The sequence below is a fragment of the Coregonus clupeaformis genome, unplaced genomic scaffold, assembly GCF_020615455.1.
Source record: "Coregonus clupeaformis isolate EN_2021a unplaced genomic scaffold, ASM2061545v1 scaf0599, whole genome shotgun sequence".
NCBI classification, from domain to species: Eukaryota; Metazoa; Chordata; class Actinopteri; order Salmoniformes; family Salmonidae; genus Coregonus; species Coregonus clupeaformis.
In genome coordinates this window covers 170,001-195,124 of record NW_025534054.1, presented here as the reverse complement: position 1 = coordinate 195,124, position 25,124 = coordinate 170,001, and the positions used below count along the sequence as shown (strand labels likewise).

The 25,124-nt window shown below is 42.9% G+C and overlaps 1 protein-coding gene across 2 annotated transcripts in view; it reads left to right on the top strand.

Annotated features, from left to right (window-relative positions):
* cep89 (centrosomal protein 89) overlaps nucleotides 1-25,124 on the top strand; it is a 266,004-nt gene that overhangs the window by 86,246 nt on the left and 154,634 nt on the right. The window contains exons 11-12 of one of the 2 annotated variants that reach the window (XM_045216076.1): nucleotides 16,365-16,415; nucleotides 17,838-17,921. In XM_045216076.1, coding sequence (XP_045072011.1) covers nucleotides 16,365-16,415; nucleotides 17,838-17,921 — 135 coding nt within the window. The remainder of the gene's footprint in view (nucleotides 1-16,364; nucleotides 16,416-17,837; nucleotides 17,922-25,124) is intronic. The other variant, XM_045216077.1, reaches the window with a different exon arrangement.

Below are 25,124 nucleotides of genomic sequence, written 5' to 3'. Positions count from 1 at the left end.
TACCTACCCTAACTCTACCTACCCTAACTATACCTACCCTAACTCTACCTACCCTAACTCTACCTACCCTAACTATACCTACCCTAACTCTACCTACCCTAATACTAATTACCCTAACTATACCTACCCTAACTCTACCTACCCTAACTGTACCTACCCTACTATGCATCCTGAACCCCCCAGCGTTACCAGCCGTGCTCTACCAGCTGAGCTACAGAGGACCCTAACTATAGCTACCAGACACGATTCAGACCCCTGGGGAAAGAAGAGGTAACTATACCTACCCTAACTATACCTACCCTAACTATACCTACCCTAACTATACCTACCCTAACTATACCTACCAGACACACTTCAGACCCCTGGGTAAAGAAGAGGTAACTATACCTACCCTAACTATACCTACCCTAACTCTACCTACCCTAGCTATACCTACCCTAACTATAGCTACCAGACACGATTCAGACCCCTGGGGAAAGAAGAGGTAACTATACCTACCCTAACTATACCTACCCTAACTATACCTACCCTAACTATACCTACCTTAACTATACCTACCCTAACTACACCTACCCTAACTCTACCTAACCTAACTCTACCTACCCTAACTCTACCTACCCTAACTCTACCTACCCTAACTATACCTACCCTAACTCTACCTACCCTAACTCTACCTACCCTAACTATACCTACCCTAACTATACCTACCCTAACTCTACCTACCCTAACTATACCTACCCTAACTATACCTACCCTAACTCTACCTACCCTAACTCTACCTACCCTAACTCTACCTACCCTAACTATACCTACCCTAACTCTACCTACCCTAACTATACCTACCCTACTATACCTGCCCTAACTATACCTACCCTAACTATACCTACCCTAACTATACCTACCCTAACTATACCTACCCTAACTACACCTACCCTAACTCATACCTACCCTAACTCTACCTACCCTAACTATACCTACCCTAACCCATACCTACCCTAACTATACCTACCCTAACTATACCTACCCAACTATACCTACCCTAACTCTACCTACCCTAACTCTACCTACCCTAACTATACCTACCCTAACTATACCTACCCTAGCTCTACCTACCCTAGCTATACCTACCCCTAACTATACCTACCCTAACTCTACCTACCCTAACTCTACCTACCCTAACTATACCTACCCTAACTATACCTACCCTAACTCTACCTACCCTAACTCTACCTACCCTAACTCTACCTACCCTAACTCTACCTACCCTAACTCTACCTACCCTAACTATACCTACCCTAACTCTACCTACCCTAACTCTACCTACCCTAACTATACCTACCCTAACTATACCTACCCTAACTCTACCTACCCTAACTATACCTACCCTAACTCTACCTACCCTAACTCTACCTACCCTAACTATACCTACCCTAACTATACCTACCCTAACTATACCTACCCTAACTATACCTACCCTAACTATACCTACCCTAACTATAGCTACCAGACACGATTCAGACCCCTGGGGAAAGAAGAGGTAACTCTACCTACCCTAACTATACCTACCCTAACTATACCTACCCTAACTCTACCTACCCTAACTCTACCTACCCTAACTATACCTACCCTAACTATAGCTACCCTAACTATACCTACCCTAACTCTACCTACCCTAACTATACCTACCCTAACTATACCTACCCTAACTCTACCTACCCTAACTATACCTACCCTAACTATACCTACCCTAACTCTACCTACCCTAACTATACCTACCCTAACTATACCTACCCTAACTATACCTACCCTAACTCATACCTACCCCTAACTATACCTACCCTAACTCTACCTACCCTAACTCTACCTACCCTAACTGTACCTACCCTAACTCTACCTACCCTAACTCTACCTACCCTAACTCTACCTACCCTAACTATACCTACCCTAACTATACCTACCCTAACTATACCTACCAGACACACTTCAGACCCCTGGGAAAGAGGGTAACTATACCTACCCTAACTATACCTACCCTAACTATACCTACCCTAACTATACCACCCTAACTATACCTACCCTAACTCTACCTACCCTAACTATACCTACCCTAACTATACCTACCCTAACTCTACCTACCCTAACTCTACCTACCCTAACTATACCTACCCTAACTATACCTACCAGACACGATTCAGACCCCTGGGTAAAGAAGAGGTAACTATACCTACCCTAACTATACCTACCCTAACTATACCTACCCTAACTATAGCTACCAGACACGATTCAGACCCCTGGGGAAGAACTATACCTACCCTAACTATACCTACCCTAACTATACCTACCCTAACTATACCTACCCTAACTATACCTACCCTAACTATACCTACCCTAACTATACCTACCCTAACTCTACCTACCCTAACTCTACCTACCCTAACTTTACCTACCCTAACTATACCTACCCTAACTCTACCTACCCTAACTATACCTACCCTAACTATAGCTACCAGACACGATTCAGACCCCTGGCGAAAGAAGAGGTAACTCTACCTACCCTAACTATACCTACCCTAACTATACCTACCCTAACTATACCTACCCTAACTATACCTACCCTAACTCTACCTACCCAACTATACCTACCCTAACTATACCTACCCTAACTCTACCTACCCTAACTATACCTACCCTAACTATCCCACCCTAACTCTACCTACCCTAACTTTCCTACCCTAACTCTACCTACCCTAACTATACCTACCCTAACTCTACCTACCCTAACTATACCTACCCTAACTATACCTACCCTAACTCTACCTACCCTAACTATACCTACCCTAACTCTACCTACCCTAACTCTACCTACCCTAACTATAGCTACCAGACACGATTCAGACCCCTGGGGAAAGAAGAGGTAACTCTACCTACCCTAACTATACCTACCCTAACTATACCTACCCTAACTATACCTACCCTAACTATACCTACCCTAACTATACCTACCCTAACTATACCTACCAGACACACTTCAGACCCTGGGAGGGTAACTATACCCTACACCTACCCTAACTATACCTACCCTAACTATACCTACCCTAACTCTACCTACCCTAACTATACCTACCCTAACTCTACCTACCCTAACTATACCTACCTCTAACTATACCTACCCCAACTCTACCTACCCTAACTATACCTACCCTAACTATACCTACCCTAACTCTACCTACCCTAACTATAGCTACCAGACACGATTCGACCCCTGGGAAGTAACTCTACCTACCCTAACTATACCTACCCTAACTATACCACCCTAACTATACCTACCCTAACTATACCTACCCTAACTATACCTACCAGACACACTTCAGACCCTGCGTAGAAGAGGTAACTATACCTACCCTAACTATACCTACCCTAACTATAGCTACCAGACACGATTCAGACCCCTGGGGAAAGAAGAGGTAACTATACCTACCCTAACTATACCTACCCTAACTATACCTACCCTAACTATACCTACCCTAACTCTACCTACCCTAACTCTACCTACCCTAACTCAACCTACCCTAACTCTACCTACCCTAACTCTACCTACCCTAACTATACCTACCCTAACTATACCTACCAGACACGATTCAGACCCCTGGGTAAAGAAGAGGTAACTATACCTACCCTAACTATACCTACCCTAACTATACCTACCCTAACTATACCTACCCTAACTCTACCTACCCTAACTATACCTACCCTAACTATACCTACCCTAACTCTACCTACCCTAACTCTACCTACCCTAACTCTACCTACCCTAACTCTACCTACCCTAACTATACCTACCCTAACTATACCTACCCTAACTCTACCTACCCTAACTCTACCTACCCTAACTATACCTACCCTAACTCTACCTACCCTAACTATAGCTACCAGACACGATTCAGACCCCTGGGGAAAGAAGAGGTAACTCTACCTACCCTAACTATACCTACCCTAACTATACCTACCCTAACTATACCTACCCTAACTATACCTACCAGACACACTTCAGACCCCTGGGTAAAGAAGAGGTAACTATACCTACCCTAACTATACCACCCTAACTCACCTACCCCTAGCTATACCACCCTAACTATAGCTACCAGACACGATTCAGACCCCTGGGGAAAGAAGAGGTAACTATACCTACCCTAACTATACCTACCCTAACTATACCTACCCTAACTATACCTACCTTAACTATACCTACCCTAACTATACCTACCCTAACTCTACCTACCCTAACTCTACCTACCCTAACTCTACCTACCCTAACTCTACCTACCCTAACTATACCTACCCTAACTCTACCTACCCTAACTCTACCACCCTAACTCACCTACCCCTAACTATACTACCCTAACTCTACCTACCCTAACTCTACCTACCCTAACTATACCTACCCTAACTATACCTCACCCTAACCACCTACCCAACTCTACCACCCTAACTCTACCTACCCTAACTATACCTACCCTAACTCTACCGACCCTAACTATACCTACCCTAACTATACCTACCCTAACTATACCTACCCAACTATACCTACCCTAACTATACCTACCCTAACTCTACCTCCCTAGCTATACCACCCTAACTATACCTACCCTAACTCTACCTACCCTAGCTATACCTACCCTAACTATACCTACCCTAACTATACCTACCCTAACTCTACCTACCCTAACTACCTACCCTAACTCTACCTACCCTAACTATACCTACCCTAACTATACCTACCCTAACTCCACCTACCCTAACTATACCCACCCTAACTCTACTTACCCTAACTCTACCTACCCTAACTATACCTACCCTAACTCTACCTACCCTAACTCTACCTACCCTAACTCTACCTACCCTAACTCTACCTACCCTAACTATACCTACCCTAACTATACCTACCCTAACTCTACCTACCCTAACTATACCTACCCTAACTCTACCTACCCTAACTCTACCTACCCTAACTATACCTACCCTAACTATACCTACCCTAACTATACCTACCCTAACTATACCTACCCTAACTCTACCTACCCTAACTATACCTACCCTAACTATAGCTACCAGACACGATTCAGACCCCTGGGGAAAGAAGAGGTAACTATACCACCCTAACATACACCCTCTACCTACCCTAACTATACCACCCTAACTATCCTACCTACCCTAACTATACCTACCCTAACTATACCTACCCTAACTCTACCTACCCTAACTATACCTACCCAACTCTACCTACCCTAACTCTACCTACCCTAACTATACCTACCCTAACTCACCTACCCTAACTCTACCTACCCTAACTATACCTACCCTAACTATACCTACCCTAACTCTACCTACCCTAACTATACCTACCCAACTCTACCTACCCTAACTCTACCTACCCCAACTCTACCTACCCAACCTACCTACCCTAACTCTACCTACCCTAACTATACCTACCCTAACTATACCACCGCCTCCGGTAATATACCTACCCTAACTATACCTACCCTAACTATAGCTACCAGACACGATTCAGACCCCTGGGGAAAGAAGAGGTAACTATACCTACCCTAACTATACCTACCCTAACTATACCTACCCTAACTATACCTACCCTAACTCTACCTACCCTAACTATACCTACCCTAACTCTACCTACCCTAACTATACCTACCCTAACTCTACCTACCCTAACTATACCTACCCTAACTCTACCTACCCTAACTATACCTACCCTAACTATACCTACCCTAACTCTACCTACCCTAACTCTCTACCCAAACTCCCTAACTCTACCTACCCTAACTCTACCTACCCTAACTATACCTACCCTAACTATACCTACCCTAACTCTACCTACCCTAACTATACCTACCCTAACTATACCTACCCTAACTATACCTACCCTAACTATACCTACCCTAACTATACCTACCCTAACTATACCTACCCTAACTATACCTACCCTAACTCTACCTACCCTAACTATACCTACCCTAACTATACCTACCCTAACTATACCTACCCTAACTCTACCTACCCTAACTCTACCTACCCTAACTATACCTACCCTAACTCTACCTACCCTAACTATACCTACCCTAACTCTACCTACCCTAACTCTACCTACCCTAACTCTACCTACCCTAACTCTACCTACCCTAACTATACCTACCCTAACTCTACCTACCCTAACTATAGCTACCAGACACGATTCAGACCCCTGGGGGTAACTCTACCTACCCTAACTCTACCTACCCAACTCACCACCCTAACTATACCTACCCTAACTATACCCCCTAACTATACCTACCAGACACACCAGCCCTGCAGAAGAGTAACTATACCTACCCTAACTCACCTACCCTAACTCTACCTACCCTAACTATACCTACCCTAACTCTACCTACCCTAACTCTACCTACCCTAACTATACCTACCCTAACTATACCTACCCTAACTCTACCTACCCTAACTATACCTACCCTAACTCTACCTACCCTAACTATACCTACCCTAACTCATACCTACCCTAACTCTACCTACCCTAACTCTACCTACCCTAACTATACCTACCCTAACTCTACCTACCCTAACTAACCTACCCTAACTATAGCTACCAGACACGATTCGGACCCCTGGGGAAAGAAGAGGTAACTCTACCTACCCTAACTATACCTACCCTAACTATACCTACCCTAACTATACCTACCCTAACTCTACCTACCCTAACTCTACCTACCCTAACTCTACCTACCCTAACTCTACCTACCCTAACTATACCTACCCTAACTATACCTACCCAACTCTACCTACCCTAACTCTACCTACCCTAACTATACCTACCCTAACTCATACCTACCCTAACTCTACCTACCCTACTCACCTACCCTAACTCTCCTACCCTAACTATACCTACCCTAACTATACCTACCCTAACTCTACCTACCCTAACTCTACCTACCCTAACTATACCTACCCCTAACTCTACCTACCCTAACTATACCTACCCTAACTATACCTACCCTAACTCTACCTACCCTAACTATACCTACCCTAACTATACCTACCCTAACTCTACCTACCCTAACTCTACCTACCCTAACTATACCTACCCTAACTATACCTACCAGACACACTTCAGACCCCTGGGGAAAGAAGAGGTAACTATACCTACCCTAACTATAACTACCCTAACTATACCTACCCTAACTATACCTACCCTAACTCTACCTACCCTAACTCTACCTACCCTAACTATACCTACCCTAACTATAGCTACCAGACACGATTCAGACCCCTGGGTAACGAAGAGGTAACTCTACCTACCCTAACTCTACCTACCCTAACTCTACCTACCCTAACTATACCTACCAGACACACTTCAGACCCCTGGGTAAAGAAGAGGTAACTATACCTACCCTAACTATACCTACCCTAACTATACCTACCCTAACTATACCTACCCTAACTCTACCTACCCTAACTATACCTACCCTAACTATACCTACCCTAACTATACCTACCCTAACTCTACCTACCCTAACTCTACCTACCCTAACTCTACCTACCCTAACTATACCTACCCTAACTATACCTACCCTAACTATACCTACCCTAACTATACCTACCCTAACTATACCTACCCTAACTATACCTACCCTAACTATACCTACCCTAACTATACCTACCCTAACTCTACCTACCCTAACTATACCTACCCTAACTCTACCTACCCTAACTATACCTACCCTAACTATACCTACCCTAACTCTACCTACCAGACACACTTCAGACCCCTGGGGAAAGAAGAGGTAACTATACCTACCCTAACTATACCTACCCTAACTATACCTACCCTAACTATACCTACCCTAACTATACCTACCCTAACTCTACCTACCCTAACTATACCTACCCTAACTATACCTACCCTAACTATAGCTACCAGACACGATTCAGACCCCTGAAGAAGAGGTAACTCTACCTACCCTAACTCTACCTACCCTAACTCTACCTACCCTAACTATACCTACCCTAACTATAGCTACCCTAACTCTACCTACCCTAACTATACCTACCCTAACTCTACCTACCCTAACTATACCTACCCTAACTATACCTACCCTAACTATACCTACCAGACACGATTCAGACCCCTGGGTAAAGAAGAGGTAACTCTACCTACCCTAACTATACCTACCCTAACTCTATCTACCCTAACTATACCTACCAGACACACTTCAGACCCCTGGGTAAAGAAGAGGTAACTATACCTACCCTAACTATACCTACCCTAACTATACCTACCCTAACTATACCTACCCTAACTATACCTACCCTAACTCTACCTACCCTAACTATACCTACCCTAACTATACCTACCCTAACTCTAGCTACCCTAACTCTAGCTACCCTAACTATACCTACCCTAACTATACCTACCCTAACTATACCTACCCTAACTATACCTACCCTAACTATACCTACCCTAACTATAGCTACCAGACACGCTTCAGACCCCTGGGGAAAGAAGAGGTAACTATACCTACCCTAACTATACCTACCCTAACTATACCTACCCTAACTCTACCTACCCTAACTATACCTACCCTAACTATACCTACCCTAACTCTACCTACCGTAACTCTACCTACCCTAACTCTACCTACCCTAACTCTACCTACCCTAACTCTAGCTACCCTAACTATACCTACCCTAACTATAGCTACCAGACACGCTTCAGACCCCTGGGGAAAGAAGAGGTAACTATACCTACCCTAACTATACCTACCCTAACTCTACCTACCCTAACTCTACCTACCCTAACTATACCTACCCTAACTATACCTACCCTAACTATACCTACCCTAACTATACCTACCCTAACTCTACCTACCCTAACTATACCTACCAGACACGATTCAGACCCCTGGGTAAAGAAGAGGTAACTCTACCTACCCTAACTATACCTACCCTAACTATACCTACCCTAACTATACCTACCCTAACTATACCTACCCTAACTCTACCTACCCTAACTATACCTACCCTAACTATACCTCACCCTAACTCTACCTACCCTAACTATACCTACCCTAACTCTACCTACCCCTAACTATACCTACCCTAACTATACCTACCCTAACTATACCTACCCTAACTCTACCTACCCTAACTATACCTACCCTAACTCTACCTACCCTAACTCTACCTACCCTAACTATACCTACCCTAACTATACCTACCCTAACTCTACCTACCCTAACTCTACCTACCCTAACTCTACCTACCCTAACTCTACCTACCCTAACTATACCTACCCTAACTCTACCTACCCTAACTATACCTACCCTAACTCTACCTACCCTAACTATACCTACCCTAACTATACCTACCCTAACTATACCTACCCTAACTATACCTACCCTAACTATACCTACCCTAACTCTACCTACCCTAACTATACCTACCCTAACTATACCTACCCTAACTATACCTACCCTAACTATACCTACCCTAACTCTACCTACCCTAACTCTACCTACCCTAACTATACCTACCCTAACTATACCTACCCTAACTATACCTACCCTAACTCTACCTACCCTAACTATACCTACCCTAACTCTACCTACCCTAACTATACCTACCCTAACTATACCTACCCTAACTCTACCTACCAGACACACTTCAGACCCCTGGGGAAAGAAGAGGTAACTATACCTACCCTAACTATACCTACCCTAACTATACCTACCCTAACTATACCTACCCTAACTATACCTACCATAACTATACCTACCCTAACTCTACCTACCCTAACTATACCTACCCTAACTATACCTACCCTAACTATAGCTACCAGACACGATTCAGACCCCTGGGTAACGAAGAGGTAACTCTACCTACCCTAACTCTACCTACCCTAACTCTACCTACCCTAACTATACCTACCCTAACTATAGCTACCCTAACTCTACCTACCCTAACTATACCTACCCTAACTCTACCTACCCTAACTATACCTACCCTAACTATACCTACCCTAACTATACCTACCAGACACGATTCAGACCCCTGGGTAAAGAAGAGGTAACTCTACCTACCCTAACTATACCTACCCTAACTCTATCTACCCTAACTATACCTACCAGACACACTTCAGACCCCTGGGTAAAGAAGAGGTAACTATACCTACCCTAACTATACCTACCCTAACTATACCTACCCTAACTATACCTACCCTAACTATACCTACCCTAACTCTACCTACCCTAACTATACCTACCCTAACTATACCTACCCTAACTATACCTACCCTAACTCTAGCTACCCTAACTATACCTACCCTAACTATACCTACCCTAACTATACCTACCCTAACTATACCTACCCTAACTATACCTACCCTAACTATAGCTACCAGACACGCTTCAGACCCCTGGGGAAAGAAGAGGTAACTATACCTACCCTAACTATACCTACCCTAACTATACCTACCCTAACTCTACCTACCCTAACTATACCTACCCTAACTATACCTACCCTAACTCTACCTACCGTAACTCTACCTACCCTAACTCTACCTACCCTAACTCTACCTACCCTAACTCTAGCTACCCTAACTATACCTACCCTAACTATAGCTACCAGACACGCTTCAGACCCCTGGGGAAAGAAGAGGTAACTATACCTACCCTAACTATACCTACCCTAACTCTACCTACCCTAACTCTACCTACCCTAACTATACCTACCCTAACTATACCTACCCTAACTATACCTACCCTAACTCTACCTACCCTAACTATACCTACCAGACACGATTCAGACCCCTGGGTAAAGAAGAGGTAACTCTACCTACCCTAACTATACCTACCCTAACTATACCTACCCTAACTATACCTACCCTAACTATACCTACCCTAACTCTACCTACCCTAACTATACCTACCCTAACTATACCTACCCTAACTCTACCTACCCTAACTATACCTACCCTAACTCTACCTACCCTAACTATACCTACCCTAACTATACCTACCCTAACTCTACCTACCCTAACTATACCTACCCTAACTCTACCTACCCTAACTCTACCTACCCTAACTATACCTACCCTAACTATACCTACCCTAACTCTACCTACCCTAACTCTACCTACCCTAACTCTACCTACCCTAACTCTACCTACCCTAACTATACCTACCCTAACTCTACCTACCCTAACTATACCTACCCTAACTCTACCTACCCTAACTATACCTACCCTAACTATACCTACCCTAACTATACCTACCCTAACTATACCTACCCTAACTATACCTACCCTAACTCTACCTACCCTAACTATACCTACCCTAACTATACCTACCCTAACTATACCTACCCTAACTATACCTACCCTAACTCTACCTACCCTAACTATACCTACCCTAACTCTACCTACCCTAACTCTACCTACCCTAACTATACCTACCCTAACTATACCTACCCTAACTCTACCTACCCTAACTCTACCTACCCTAACTCTACCTACCCTAACTCTACCTACCCTAACTCTACCTACCCTAACTATACCTACCCTAACTATACCTACCCTAACTATACCTACCCTAACTCTACCTACCCTAACTATACCTACCCTAACTCTACTTACCCTAACTCTACCTACCCTAACTATACCTACCCTAACTATACCTACCCTAACTATACCTACCCTAACTCTACCTACCCTAACTATACCTACCAGACACACTTCAGTGTCAGAGGAATAAGGAGGAGATTGTAGAGAGATAGTGTGTTATAGCTAGAATGGAGACTGGCTTTTACCTTTTAGAGAGATATACGTCTGTATGACTGCCATTGGTCCAGTTGGCTTTTACCAGTCCAATCACATTTTAGAGAGATATACGTCTGTATGACTGCCATTGGTCCAGTTGGCTTTTACCAGTCCAATCACATTTTAGAGAGATATACGTCTGTATGACTGCCATTGGTCCAGTTGGCTTTTACCAGTCCAATCACATTTTAGAGAGATATACGTCTGTATGACTGCCATTGGTCCAGTTGGCTTTTACCAGTCCAATCACATTATAGAGAGATATATGTCTGTATGACTGCCATTGGTCCAGTTGGCTTTTACCAGTCCAATCACATTTTAGAGAGATATACGTCTGTATGACTGCCATTGGTCCAGTTGGCTTCTACCAGTCCAATCACATTTTAGAGAGATATACGTCTGTATGACTGCCATTGGTCCAGTTGGCTTCTACCAGTCCAATCACATTTTAGAGAGATATACGTCTGTATGACTGCCATTGGTCCAGTTGGCTTTTACCAGTCCAATCACATTTTAGAGAGATATACGTCTGTATGACTGCCATTGGTCCAGTTGGCTTTTACCAGTCCAATCACATTTTAGAGAGATATACGTCTGTATGACTGCCATTGGTCCAGTTGGCTTTTACCAGTCCAATCACATTATAGAGAGATATACGTCTGTATGACTGCCATTGGTCCAGTTGGCTTTTACCAGTCCAATCTAAGTCTGTATGACATTACAACAGATAACTGGAAACATTTGATGTTCTTTTTAAGGCAACTGCATTTAGAAGATAGATGTATTCTGTCCACAGCTGTACCACTAGTGGAATTCTGGATATATAGATAATGTAGTTACTGTAGTAATGCGGTTCTAGATGTATAGATGTCCTGTAGTTACTGTAGTAATGTGGTTATAGATGTATAGATGTCCTGTAGTTACTGTAGTAATGTGGTTATAGATGTATAGATGTCCTGTAGTTACTGTAGTAATGTGGTTATAGATGTATAGATGTCCTGTAGTTACTGTAGTAATGTGGTTATAGATGTATAGATGTCCTGTAGTTACTGTAGTAATGTGGTTATAGATGTATAGATGTCCTGTAGTTACTGTAGTAATGTGGTTATAGATGTATAGATGTCCTGTAGTTACTGTAGTAATGTGGTTATAGATGTATAGATGTCCTGTAGTTACTGTAGTAATGTGGTTATAGATGTATAGATGTCCTGTAGTTACTGTAGTAATGTGGTTATAGATGTATAGATGTCCTGTAGTTACTGTAGTAATGTGGTTATAGATGTATAGATGTCCTGTAGTTACTGTAGTAATGTGGTTATAGATGTATAGATGTCCTGTAGTTACTGTAGTAATGTGGTTATAGATGTATAGATGTCCTGTAGTTACTGTAGTAATGTGGTTCTAGATGTATAGATGTCCTGTAGTTACTGTAGTAATGTGGTTATAGATGTATAGATGTCCTGTAGTTACTCTAGTAATGTGGTTCTAGATGTATAGATGTCCTGTAGTTACTGTAGTAATGTGGTTATAGATGTATAGATGTCCTGTAGTTACTGTAGTAATATGGTTATAGATGTATAGATGTCCTGTAGTTACTGTAGTAATGTGGTTATAGATGTATAGATGTCCTGTAGTTACTGTAGTAATGTGGTTATAGATGTATAGATGTCCTGTAGTTACTGTAGTAATGTGGTTATAGATGTATAGATGTCCTGTAGTTACTGTAGTAATGTGGTTCTAGATGTATAGATGTCCTGTAGTTACTGTAGTAATGTGGTTATAGATGTCCTGTAGTTACTGTAGTAATGCGGTTATAGATGTATAGATGTCCTGTAGTTACTGTAGTAATGTGGTTATAGATGTATAGATGTCCTGTAGTTACTGTAGTAATGTGGTTATAGATGTATAGATGTCCTGTAGTTACTGTAGTAATGTGGTTCTAGATGTATAGATGTCCTGTAGTTACTGTAGTAATGTGGTTCTAGATGTATAGATGTCCTGTAGTTACTGTAGTAATGTGGTTATAGATGTATAGATGTCCTGTAGTTACTGTAGTAATGTGGTTATAGATGTATAGATGTCCTGTAGTTACTGTAGTAATGTGGTTCTAGATGTATAGATGTCCTGTAGTTACTGTAGTAATGTGGTTCTAGATGTATAGATGTCCTGTAGTTACTGTAGTAATGTGGTTCTAGATGTATAGATGTCCTGTAGTTACTGTAGTAATGTGGTTATAGATGTCCTGTAGTTACTGTAGTAATGTGGTTATAGATGTATAGATGTCCTGTAGTTACTGTAGTAATGTGGTTATAGATGTATAGATGTCCTGTAGTTACTGTAGTAATGTGGTTATAGATGTATAGATGTTCTGTAGTTACTGTAGTAATGTGGTTATAGATGTATAGATGTCCTGTAGTTACTGTAGTAATGTGGCTATAGATGTATAGATGTCCTGTAGTTACTGTAGTAATGTGGTTATAGATGTCCTGTAGTTACTGTAGTAATGTGGTTATAGATGTATAGATGTCCTGTAGTTACTGTAGTAATGTGGTTATAGATGTATAGATGTCCTGTAGTTACTGTAGTAATGTGGTTCTAGATGTAGAGATGTCCTGTAGTTACTGTAGTAATGTGGTTATAGATGTATAGATGTCCTGTAGTTACTGTAGTAATGTGGTTATAGATGTCCTGTAGTTACTGTAGTAATGTGGTTATAGATGTATAGATGTCCTGTAGTTACTGTAGTAATGTGGTTATAGATGTATAGATGTCCTGTAGTTACTGTAGTAATGTGGTTATAGATGTATAGATGTTCTGTAGTTACTGTAGTAATGTGGTTATAGATGTATAGATGTCCTGTAGTTACTGTAGTAATGTGGCTATAGATGTATAGATGTCCTGTAGTTACTGTAGTAATGTGGTTATAGATGTCCTGTAGTTACTGTAGTAATGTGGTTCTAGATGTATAGATGTCCTGTAGTTACTGTAGTAATGTGGTTATAGATGTCCTGTAGTTACTGTAGTAATGTGGTTATAGATGTATAGATGTCCTGTAGTTACTGTAGTAATGTGGTTATAGATGTATAGATGTCCTGTAGTTACTGTAGTAATGTGGTTATAGATGTCCTGTAGTTACTGTAGTAATGTGGTTATAGATGTATAGATGTCCTGTAGTTACTGTAGTAATGTGGTTATAGATGTCCTGTAGTTACTGTAGTAATGTGGTTATAGATGTATAGATGTCCTGTAGTTACTGTAGTAATGTGGTTATAGATGTATAGATGTCCTGTAGTTACTGTAGTAATGTGGTTCTAGATGTATAGATGTCCTGTAGTTACTGTAGTAATGTGGTTATAGATGTCCTGTAGTTACTGTAGTAATGTGGTTATAGATGTATAGATGTCCTGTAGTTACTGTAGTAATGTGGTTATAGATGTATAGATGTCCTGTAGTTACTGTAGTAATGTGGTTATAGATGTCCTGTAGTTACTGTAGTAATGCGGTTCTAGATGTATAGATGTCCTGTAGTTACTGTAGTAATGTGGTTATAGATGTCCTGTAGTTACTGTAGTAATGTGGTTCTAGATGTATAGATGTCCTGTAGTTACTGTAGTAATGTGGTTATAGATGTCCTGTAGTTACTGTAGTAATGTGGTTATAGATGTATAGATGTCCTGTAGTTACTGTAGTAATGTGGTTATAGATGTATAGATGTCCTGTAGTTACTGTAGTAATGTGGTTATAGATGTATAGATGTCCTGTAGTTACTGTAGTAATGTGGTTATAGATGTCCTGTAGTTACTGTAGTAATGCGGTTCTAGATGTATAGATGTCCTGTAGTTACTGTAGTAATATGGTTCTAGATGTATAGATGTCCTGTAGTTACTGTAGTAATGTGGTTATAGATGTATAGATGTCCTGTAGTTACTGTAGTAATGTGGTTATAGATGTATAGATGTCCTGTAGTTACTGTAGTAATGCGGTTCTAGATGTATAGATGTCCTGTAGTTACTGTAGTAATGCGGTTCTAGATGTATAGATGTCCTGTAGTTACTGTAGTAATGTGGTTCTAGATGTATAGATGTCCTGTAGTTACTGTAGTAATGTGGTTATAGATGTCCTGTAGTTACTGTAGTAATGTGGTTATAGATGTATAGATGTCCTGTAGTTACTGTAGTAATGTGGTTATAGAAGTATATGCGGGGCGGCGCACAATTGGCCCAGCGTCGTCCAGGGTAGGGGAGGGAATGGCCGGCAGGGATGTAGCTCAGTTGGTAGAGCATGGCGTTTGCAACGCCAGGGTTGTGGGTTCGATTCCCACGGGGGGCCAGTATAAAAATAATATATATAATAATAATGTATGCACTCACTAACTGTAAGTCGCTCTGGATAAGAGCGTCTGCTAAATGACTAAAATGTAAAAAAAATGTAAATGTATAGATGTCCTGTAGTTTCTGTATTAAGGTTCTCTCTCCATGTCTTCCAGAGCTCCAGAACCCGTGGCCTGCCACTTAAAGGATCTGCTCCCCCCTGGCTGGTCAGTCACTCAGACCTTCTCATGGTTTCCTCCTCTAGAAACAGTGTCATTGTCTTCTAATATTTATAGCAGTGAATTATGAGCCCAATCCTTAGCGATCCCTAGTGATCCTTAGCAATCCTTAGCTATCTCTAGCGATCCTTAGCAATTCTTAGCTATCCCTAGCGATCCCTAGCAATCCCTAGCGGTCCTTAGCGATCATCAGCTATCCTTAGCTATCCCTAGTGATTTTTCGCAATCCTTAGCAATCCTGAGCGACCCGTAGCAATCCTCAGCTATCCTTAGCGATCCTTAGTGATCCTTAGCAATCACTAGCGATCCATAGCGATCCTTAGTGATAATTTGCTATTATTAGCTATCCCTAGCAATTCTTAGTCATCCTTTGCGATCCTTAGCGATCCTTAGCAATCCTTAGCAATCCGTAGCTATCCTTAGCAATCCTTAGCGATCCTTGGTTATCCTTAGCGATCCTTAGCTATCCATAGCGATCCTTAGCGATCCTTGGGTATCCTTAGTAATCCCTAGCTATCCTTAGTGATCCTTGATTATCCTTAGCTATCCCTAGAGATCATTGGTTATCCTTAGCTATCCCTAGCAATTCTTAGTAATCCTTTGCAATCCTTAACAATCATTGGTTATCCTTAGCGATCCTTAGCGATCCTTGGTTATCCTTAGCTATCCCTAATGACCCTTATCGATCCTTGGTTATCCTTAGCTATCCCTAGAGATCCCTAGCGATCCTTAGAGATCCCTAGCGATCCTTAGCGATCCTCGGTTATCCTTGGTTATCCTTAGCTATCCCTAGCGATCTTTAGCAATCATTGGTTATCCTTAGCCATACCTAGGGATCCTTAACAATCCTTGGTTATCCTTAGCTATCTCTAGCGATCCTTAGCAATCCTTGGTAATCCTTAGCTATCTCTAGCTATCCCTAGAGATCCTTGGTAATCCTTAGGGATCCCTAGAGATCCTTGGTAATCCTTAGCTATCCCTAGATATCCTTGGTAATCCTTAGCTATCCCTAGAGATCCTTGGTAATCCTTAGCTATCCCTAGACATCTTTGGTAATCCTTAGCGATCCCTTGAGATCCTTGGTAATCCTTAGCTATCCCTAGAGATCCTTGGTAATCCTTAGCTATCCCTAGAGATCCTTGGTAATCCTTAGCTATCCCTAGAGATCCTTGGTAATTCTTAGCTATCCCTAGAGATCCTCTAACGTTCATCAGCTGATCGTTTAGAGCACTCTGTTTTAGGGACCGCTCACTGTAGACGTCTGACTGCCAACACAGATTTAGATTCTCCATTGAGTTTGCTTTTTAGTCCAGGTCGAGGCTTAATCTTTGTCCTGGAAACCAGCGGTGGGTGTGATATATTGCTGATGGCTAAACTCTAACCTCTGTTTTGATCCATTCTGTCTCTCAGCTGGACATGAAGTATTTATCTCCATTGTTGCTGGCTTATGAAGACCGGTTGAGTGAGAAAGATGCTCTTCTGCAGTCCTCGGAGGTAAGAGTGTGTGTGTGTGTGTGTGTGTGTGTGTGAGTGTGTGTGAGTGTGTGTGTGTGTGTGTGTGTGTGTGTGTGCGCGGATACACGTTTATTTGTGTTTTTGCATAAGTTTCACCCTGTTATCCACTTGTTAATATCTTTACACTTTTGAAATGTGTTATGGTCTATTTAAACAGAGAAACAACAGAGAGTTAAGAGCCAATGAAAACACATCATGCTCAGCCAGTAAGCTGAAGTGTTTGGGTGAAGCCATCCAATGAAAGTGAGTTAGGGGCATAGAGAGATGCCTACCCAGACTCTGGGGCATAGAGAGAGGCCTACCCAGACTCTGGGGCATAGAGAGAGGCCTACCCAGACTCTGGGGCATAGAGAGAGGCCTACCCAGACTCTGGGGCATAGAGAGAGGCCTACCCAGACTCTGGGGCATAGAGAGAGGCCTACCCAGACTCTGGTTGAAATATGCTCAACTATGTCGACTAAACTGTCAAACGGATTTGGAGAGCGAAAATCACAACTCCTCTTGGCTGGCCATTTTTCACTTAGTCTGCATCCCAAATAGCACCCTGTTCCCTATGCGCCCTGGTCTAAAGTAGTGCACTGTAAAGGGAATAGGGCACTACACTACACTGAACAAAAATATAAACGCAACATGTAAAGTGTTGGTCCCATGTTTCAGGAGCTGAAATAAAAGATCCCAGAAATGTACCATACGCACAAAAAGCTTATTTCTCTCAAATTTGGGCACAAATATGTTTACATCCCTGTTAGTGAGCATTTCTCCTTTACCAATATAATCCACCCACCTGACAGGTGTGGCATATCAAGAAGATGATTAAACAGCATGGTTGTTACACAGATACACCTTGTGCTGGGGACAATAAAAAGGCCACTTTAAAATGTGCAGTTTTGTCACACAACACAATGCCACAGATGTCTCACATTTTGAGGGAGTGTGCAATTGCAGCTGACTGCAGGAACGTCCACCATAGCTGTTGCCAGAGAATTGAATGTTCAGTTCTCTACCATAAGCCACCTCCAACGTTGTAAACAGAGTGCCCCATGGTGGCGGTGGGGTTATGGTATGGGCAGGCATAAGCTACGGACAACAAACACAATTGCATTTTATCAATTGCAATTTGAATGCACAGAGATACCGTGACAAGATCCTGAGGCCCATTGTCGTGCCATTCATCCGCCGCCATCACCTCATGTTTCAGCATGATAATGCATGGGTACATGTCGCAAGGATCTGTACACAAATCCTGGAATCTGAAGATTTCACAGATTCTTCCATGGCCTGCATACTCACCAGACATGTCACCCATTGAGCATGTTTGGGATGCTCTGGATCGACATGTACGACAGCGTGTTCCAGTTCCCGACAATATCCAGCAACGTCACACAGCCATTGAAGAGGAGTGGGACAACATTCCACAGGCCATAATCAACAGCCTGATCAACTCTATGCGAAGGAGATGTGTCACGCTGCATGAGGCAAATGGTGATCACACCAGATACTGACTGGTTTTCTGATCCATGCCCCTACTTTTTTAATGGTATCTGTGACCAACAGATGCAAATCTGTATTTCCAGTAATGTGAAATCCATAGATTAGGGCCTAATGAATTTATTTCAATTGACTGATTTCCTTATATAATAATGTAACTCAGTAAAATCTTTGAAGTTGTTGCATGTTGGGTTTATATTTTTGTTCAATATATATAGGGTGCCATTTTGGACGCTACTCTAGAGAGTTCGTCTTCAAAGAGTTTCATTTCTCATAGAGATAAAGGAGTATAATTTATATCAATGGAGTTCCTCTGTGCTTCATAAATATACTTCTGTTATATAAAAACGGCAGAATCTTTTACAACCCCTTAATCATAAATAGGTATAGGACTGCTGCCTGGTTGATCAGGCTATTGGGAGTCAGTGGGAGAGACACCATGCTGTGTAAGTCTCTTTCCAACCTACCTGGTGGATCAGGCTATTGGGAGTCAGTGGGAGAGACACCATGCTGTGTAAGTCTCTTTCCAACCTACCTGGTGGATCAGGCTATTGGGAGTCAGTGGGAGAGACACCATGCTGTGTAAGTCTCTTTCCAACCTACCTGGTGGATCAGGCTATTGGGAGTCAGTGGGAGAGACACCATGCTGTGTAAGTCTCTTTCCAACCTACCTGGTGGATCAGGCTATTGGGAGTCAGTGGGAGAGACACCATGCTGTGTAAGTCTCTTTCCAACCTACCTGGTGGATCAGGCTATTGGGAGTCAGTGGGAGAGACACCATGCTGTGTAAGTCTCTTTCCAACCTACCTGGTGGATCAGGCTATTGGGAGTCAGTGGGAGAGACACCATGCTGTGTAAGTCTCTTTCCAACCTACCTGGTGGATCAGGCTATTGGGAGTCAGTGGGAGAGACACCATGCTGTGTAAGTCTCTTTCCAACCTACCTGGTTGATCAGGCTATTGGGAGTCAGTGGGAGAGACACCATGCTTTGAGTTCTAGAAGTTGAATTTAGGCATCAATATTCCTCTCACACAACCAATCAGCCAGATACAGACTCCCAGACAGACTCCCAGACAGCCAAATTCGTGATGTACTGTAGTGCCTTGCGGTCGGAGGCCGAACAGTTGCCATACCAGGCAGTGATGCAACCAGTCAGGATGCTCTCGATGGTGCAGCTGTATAACCTTTTTGAGGATCTGAGGACCCATGCCAAATATTTTCAGTCTCCTGAGGGGGAATAGGCTTTGTCATGCCCTCTTCACGACTGTCTTGGTGTGCTTGGACCAATTTGTTGGTGATGTGGACATCAAGGAACTTGAAGCTCTCGACCCGCTCCACTACAGCCCCAACGATGAGAATGGGGGCGTGCTGGGTCCTCTTCTTTTTCCTGTAGTCCAGAATCATCTCCTTTGTCTTGATCACGTTGAGGAAGAGGTTGTTATCCTGGCACCACACGGCCAGGTCTCTGACCTCCTCCCTATAGGCTGTCTCGTCATTGTCGGTGATCAGGCCTACCACTGTTGTGTCATCGGCAAACTTAATGATGGTGTTGGAGTCGTGCCTGGCCATGCAGTCATGAGTGAACAGGGAGTACAGGAGGGGACTGAGCACGCACCCCTGAGGGGCCCCCTGTGTTGAGGATCAGTGTGGCAGATGTGTTGTTACCTACCCTTACCACCTGGGGGTGGCCCGTCAGGAAGTCCAGGATCCAGTTGCAGAGGGAGATGTTTAGTCCCAGGGTCCTTAGCTTAGTGATGAGCTTTGAGGGCTCTATGGTGTTGAACGCTGAGCTGTAGTCAATGAATAGCATTCTGACATAGGTGTTCCTTTTGTCCAGGTGTGAAAGGGCAGTGTGGAGTGCAATAGAGATTGCATCATCTGTGGATCTGTTGGGGGCGGTATGCAAATTGGAGTGGGTCTAGAGTTTCTGGGATAATGGTGTTAATGTGAGCCATGACCAGCCTTTCAAAGCACTTCATGGCTACAGACGTGAGTGCTACGGGTCGGTAGTCATTTAGGCAGGTTACCTTAGTGTTCTTGGGCACAGGGACTATGGTGGTCTGCTTGAAACATGTTGGTATTACAGACTCAGACAGAGAGAGGTTGAAAATGTCAGTGAAGACACTTGCCAGTTGGTCAGCGCATGCTCGGAGTACACATCCTGTTAATCCGTCTGGCCCTGCGGCCTTGTGAATGTTGACCTGTTTAAAGGTCTTACTCACATCAGCTACGGAGAGCGTGATCACACAGTCGTCAGGAACAGCTGATGCTCTCACGCATGTTTCAGTGTTACTTGCCTCGAAGCGAGCATAGAAGTGATTTAGCTCGTCTGGTAGGCTTGTGTCACTGGGCAGCTCGCGGCTGTGCTTCCCTTTTGTAGTCTGTAATAGTTTGCAAGCCCTGCCACATCCGACGAGCATCAGAGCCGGTGTAGTACGATTAAATCTTAGTCCTGTATTGACTCTTTGCCTGTTTGATGGTTAGTCGGAGGGCATAGCGGGATTTCTTATAAGCTCTACCCTTTTAGCTCAGTGCGGATGTTGCCTGTAATCCATGGCTTCTGGTTGTGGTATGTTCGTACGGTCACTGTGGGGACGACGTCATCGATGCACTTATTGATGAAGCCAGTGACTGATGTGGTATACTCCTCAATGCCATCGGATGAGTCCCGGAACATATTCCAGTCTGTGCTAGCAAAACAGTCCTGTAGCTTAGCATCTGCTTCATCTGACCACTTCTGTATTGACGGAGTCACTGGTGCTTCCTGCTTTAGTTTTTGCTTGTAAGCAGGAATCAGGAGGATATAATTATGGTCAGATTTGCCAAATGGAGGGCGAGGGAGAGCTTTGTACGTGTCTCTGTGTGTGGAGTAAAGGTGGTCTCTAGAGTTTTTTAAAAGTTTCCCTGCATTAAAGTCCCCTGTCACGTATACAGTTCATTGAGTGCGGTTTTAGTTCCAGCATCGGTTTGTGGTGGTAAATAGACAGCTACGACGAATATAGATGAAAACTCTCTTGGTAAATAGTGGGTCTGCAGCTTATCATGAGATACTCTACCTCAGGCGAGCAAAACATCGAGACTTCCTTAGATATCGTGCACCAGCTGTTGTTTACAAAAATACAAGAGGCTGCTGTTCTATCCTGCCGATACAGTGTATAACCCACCAGCTGTATGTTATTCATGTCTTCGTTCAGCCACGACTCGGTGAAACATAAGATATTACAGTGTTTAATGTCCCGTTGGTAGGATATTCCTGCCTGTAGTTCGTCCACTTTATTATCAAGCGATTGTAAGTTGGCCAATAGTATCGATGGCAAAGGCAGATTAGCCACTCGTCGCCGGCTCCTTACCAAGCACCCCGATCTCCTTACGCAATATCTCCTTTTCTTTCTACTGTGAATGACGGGGATGAGGGCCCTGTCGGGTGTCTGGAGCAAATCCCTCTCATCCGACTCATTAAAGAAAAATTATTTGGCCAGTTCAAGGTGAGTAATCGCTGTTCTGATGTCCAGAAGCTCTTTTCGGTCATAAGAGACGGTAGCAGCAACATTATGTACAAAATAAGTTACAAACAATGAGAAAAAACAAATAAAATAGCTTGTTTGGTTAAGAGTCCTTAAAACGGCAGCCATCCCCTCCGGCGCCATCACATCATCACGCTTTGAACCACTCCTTTTGGGGGTTTGTGGGTCAAAAATGTGACTCGACTTGACTTGCTTCAGACATTAATAATACTGACTTGGTCACACCTCTGCTTCATTTATTTAATGTGTGTTTATTATATGTGTGAAATTAGTTTCGGTTCAGTTTCGAGGCAATTAGCGGAGTGATCATCAACTGGGCACGGCACCTTCAACTGTCGGGAGAAAGAGGGGCGCAACTGGGAAAACCATAACAAAATGACTTGCCCTCTTTAAACTGGTTATAACACCCGTTCTGTTTGTGATATTAAGATTCAAACAACGACAGTGTGTTACATAGACTTATTTAGGAAAAGTCGAGGAGGGGGGGCATGAAATTTTTTTAATTGAGGAGAAGTCTAAATGAGTGATTTAGCTGTGGTGCTAGTGTTAATATCAGCCCTGAGAAGTCTAAATTAGTGATTTAGCTGTGGTGCTAGTGTTAATATCAGCCCTGAGAAGTCTAAATGAGTGATTTAGCTGTGGTGCTGGTGTTAATATCAGCCCTGAGAAGTCTAAATGAGTGATTTAGCTGTGGTGCTGGTGATAATATCAGCCCTGAGAAGTCTAAATTAGTGATTTAGCTGTGGTGCTAGTGTTAATATCAGCCCTGAGAAGTCTAAATGAGTGATTTAGCTGTGGTGCTAGTGTTAATATCAGCCCTGAGAAGTCTAAATGAGTGATTTAGCTGTGGGGCTAGTGTTAATATCAGCCCTGAGAAGTCTAAATGAGTGATTTAGCTGTGGTGCTAGTGTTAATATCAGCCCTGAGAAGTCTAAATGAGTGATTTAGCTGTGGTGCTAGTGTTAATATCAGCCCTGAGAAGTCTAAATGAGTGATTTAGCTGTGGTGCTAGTGTTAATATCAGCCCTGAGAAGTCTAAATGAGTGATTTAGCTGTGGTGCTAGTGTTAATATCAGCCCTGAGAAGTCTAAATGAGTGATTTAGCTGTGGTGCTAGTGTTAATATCAGCCCTGAGAAGTCTAAATGAGTGATTTAGCTGTGGTGCTAGTGTTAATATCAGCCCTGAGAAGTCTAAATGAGTGATTTAGCTGTGGTGCTAGTGTTAATATCAGCCCTGAGAAGTCTAAATGAGTGATTTAGCTGTGGTGCTAGCGTTAATATCAGCCCTGAGAAGTCTAAATGAGTGATTTAGCTGTGGTGCTAGTGTTAATATCAGCCCTGAGAAGTCTAAATGAGTGATTTAGCTGTGGTGCTAGTGTTAATATCAGCCCTGAGAAGTCTAAATGAGTGATTTAGCTGTGGTGCTAGTGTTAATATCAGCCCTGAGAAGTCTAAATGAGTGATTTAGCTGTGGTGCTGGTGTTAATATCAGCCCTGAGAAGTCTAAATGAGTGATTTAGCTGTGGTGCTAGTGTTAATATCAGCCCTGAGAAGTCTAAATGAGTGATTTAGCTGTGGTGCTAGTGTTAATATCAGCCCTGAGAAGTCTAAATGAGTGATTTAGCTGTGGTGCTAGTGTTAATATCAGCCCTGATAAGTCTAAATGAGTGATTTAGCTGTGGAGCTAGTGTTAATATCAGCCCTGAGAAGTCTAAATGAGGGATTTAGCTGTGGTGCTGGTGTTAATATCAGCCCTGAGAAGTCTAAATGAGTGATTTAGCTGTGGTGCTGGTGTTAATATCAGCCCTGAGAAGTCTAAATGAGTGTTTTAGCTGTGGTGCTAGTGTTAATATCAGCCCTGAGAAGTCTAAATGAGTGATTTAGCTGTGGTGCTAGTGTTAATATCAGCCCTGAGAAGTCTAAATGAGGGATTTAGCCGTGGTGCTGGTGGTAATATCAGCCCTGCAGTAGCCTAGGCATTACACTCTGACTCCATCATGGCAGTGGATATTTCTGGGTGTTTCTGGGGATGTGTCCCAAATGGCACCTTATTCCCTTTATAGTGGACAACTTTTGATCAGGGCCCATAGTGTAGTGCACTATAATATATATATACACTATGGGCCCTGATCAAAAGTAGTGATAGGGTACCATTTGGGATGCAGTTCCG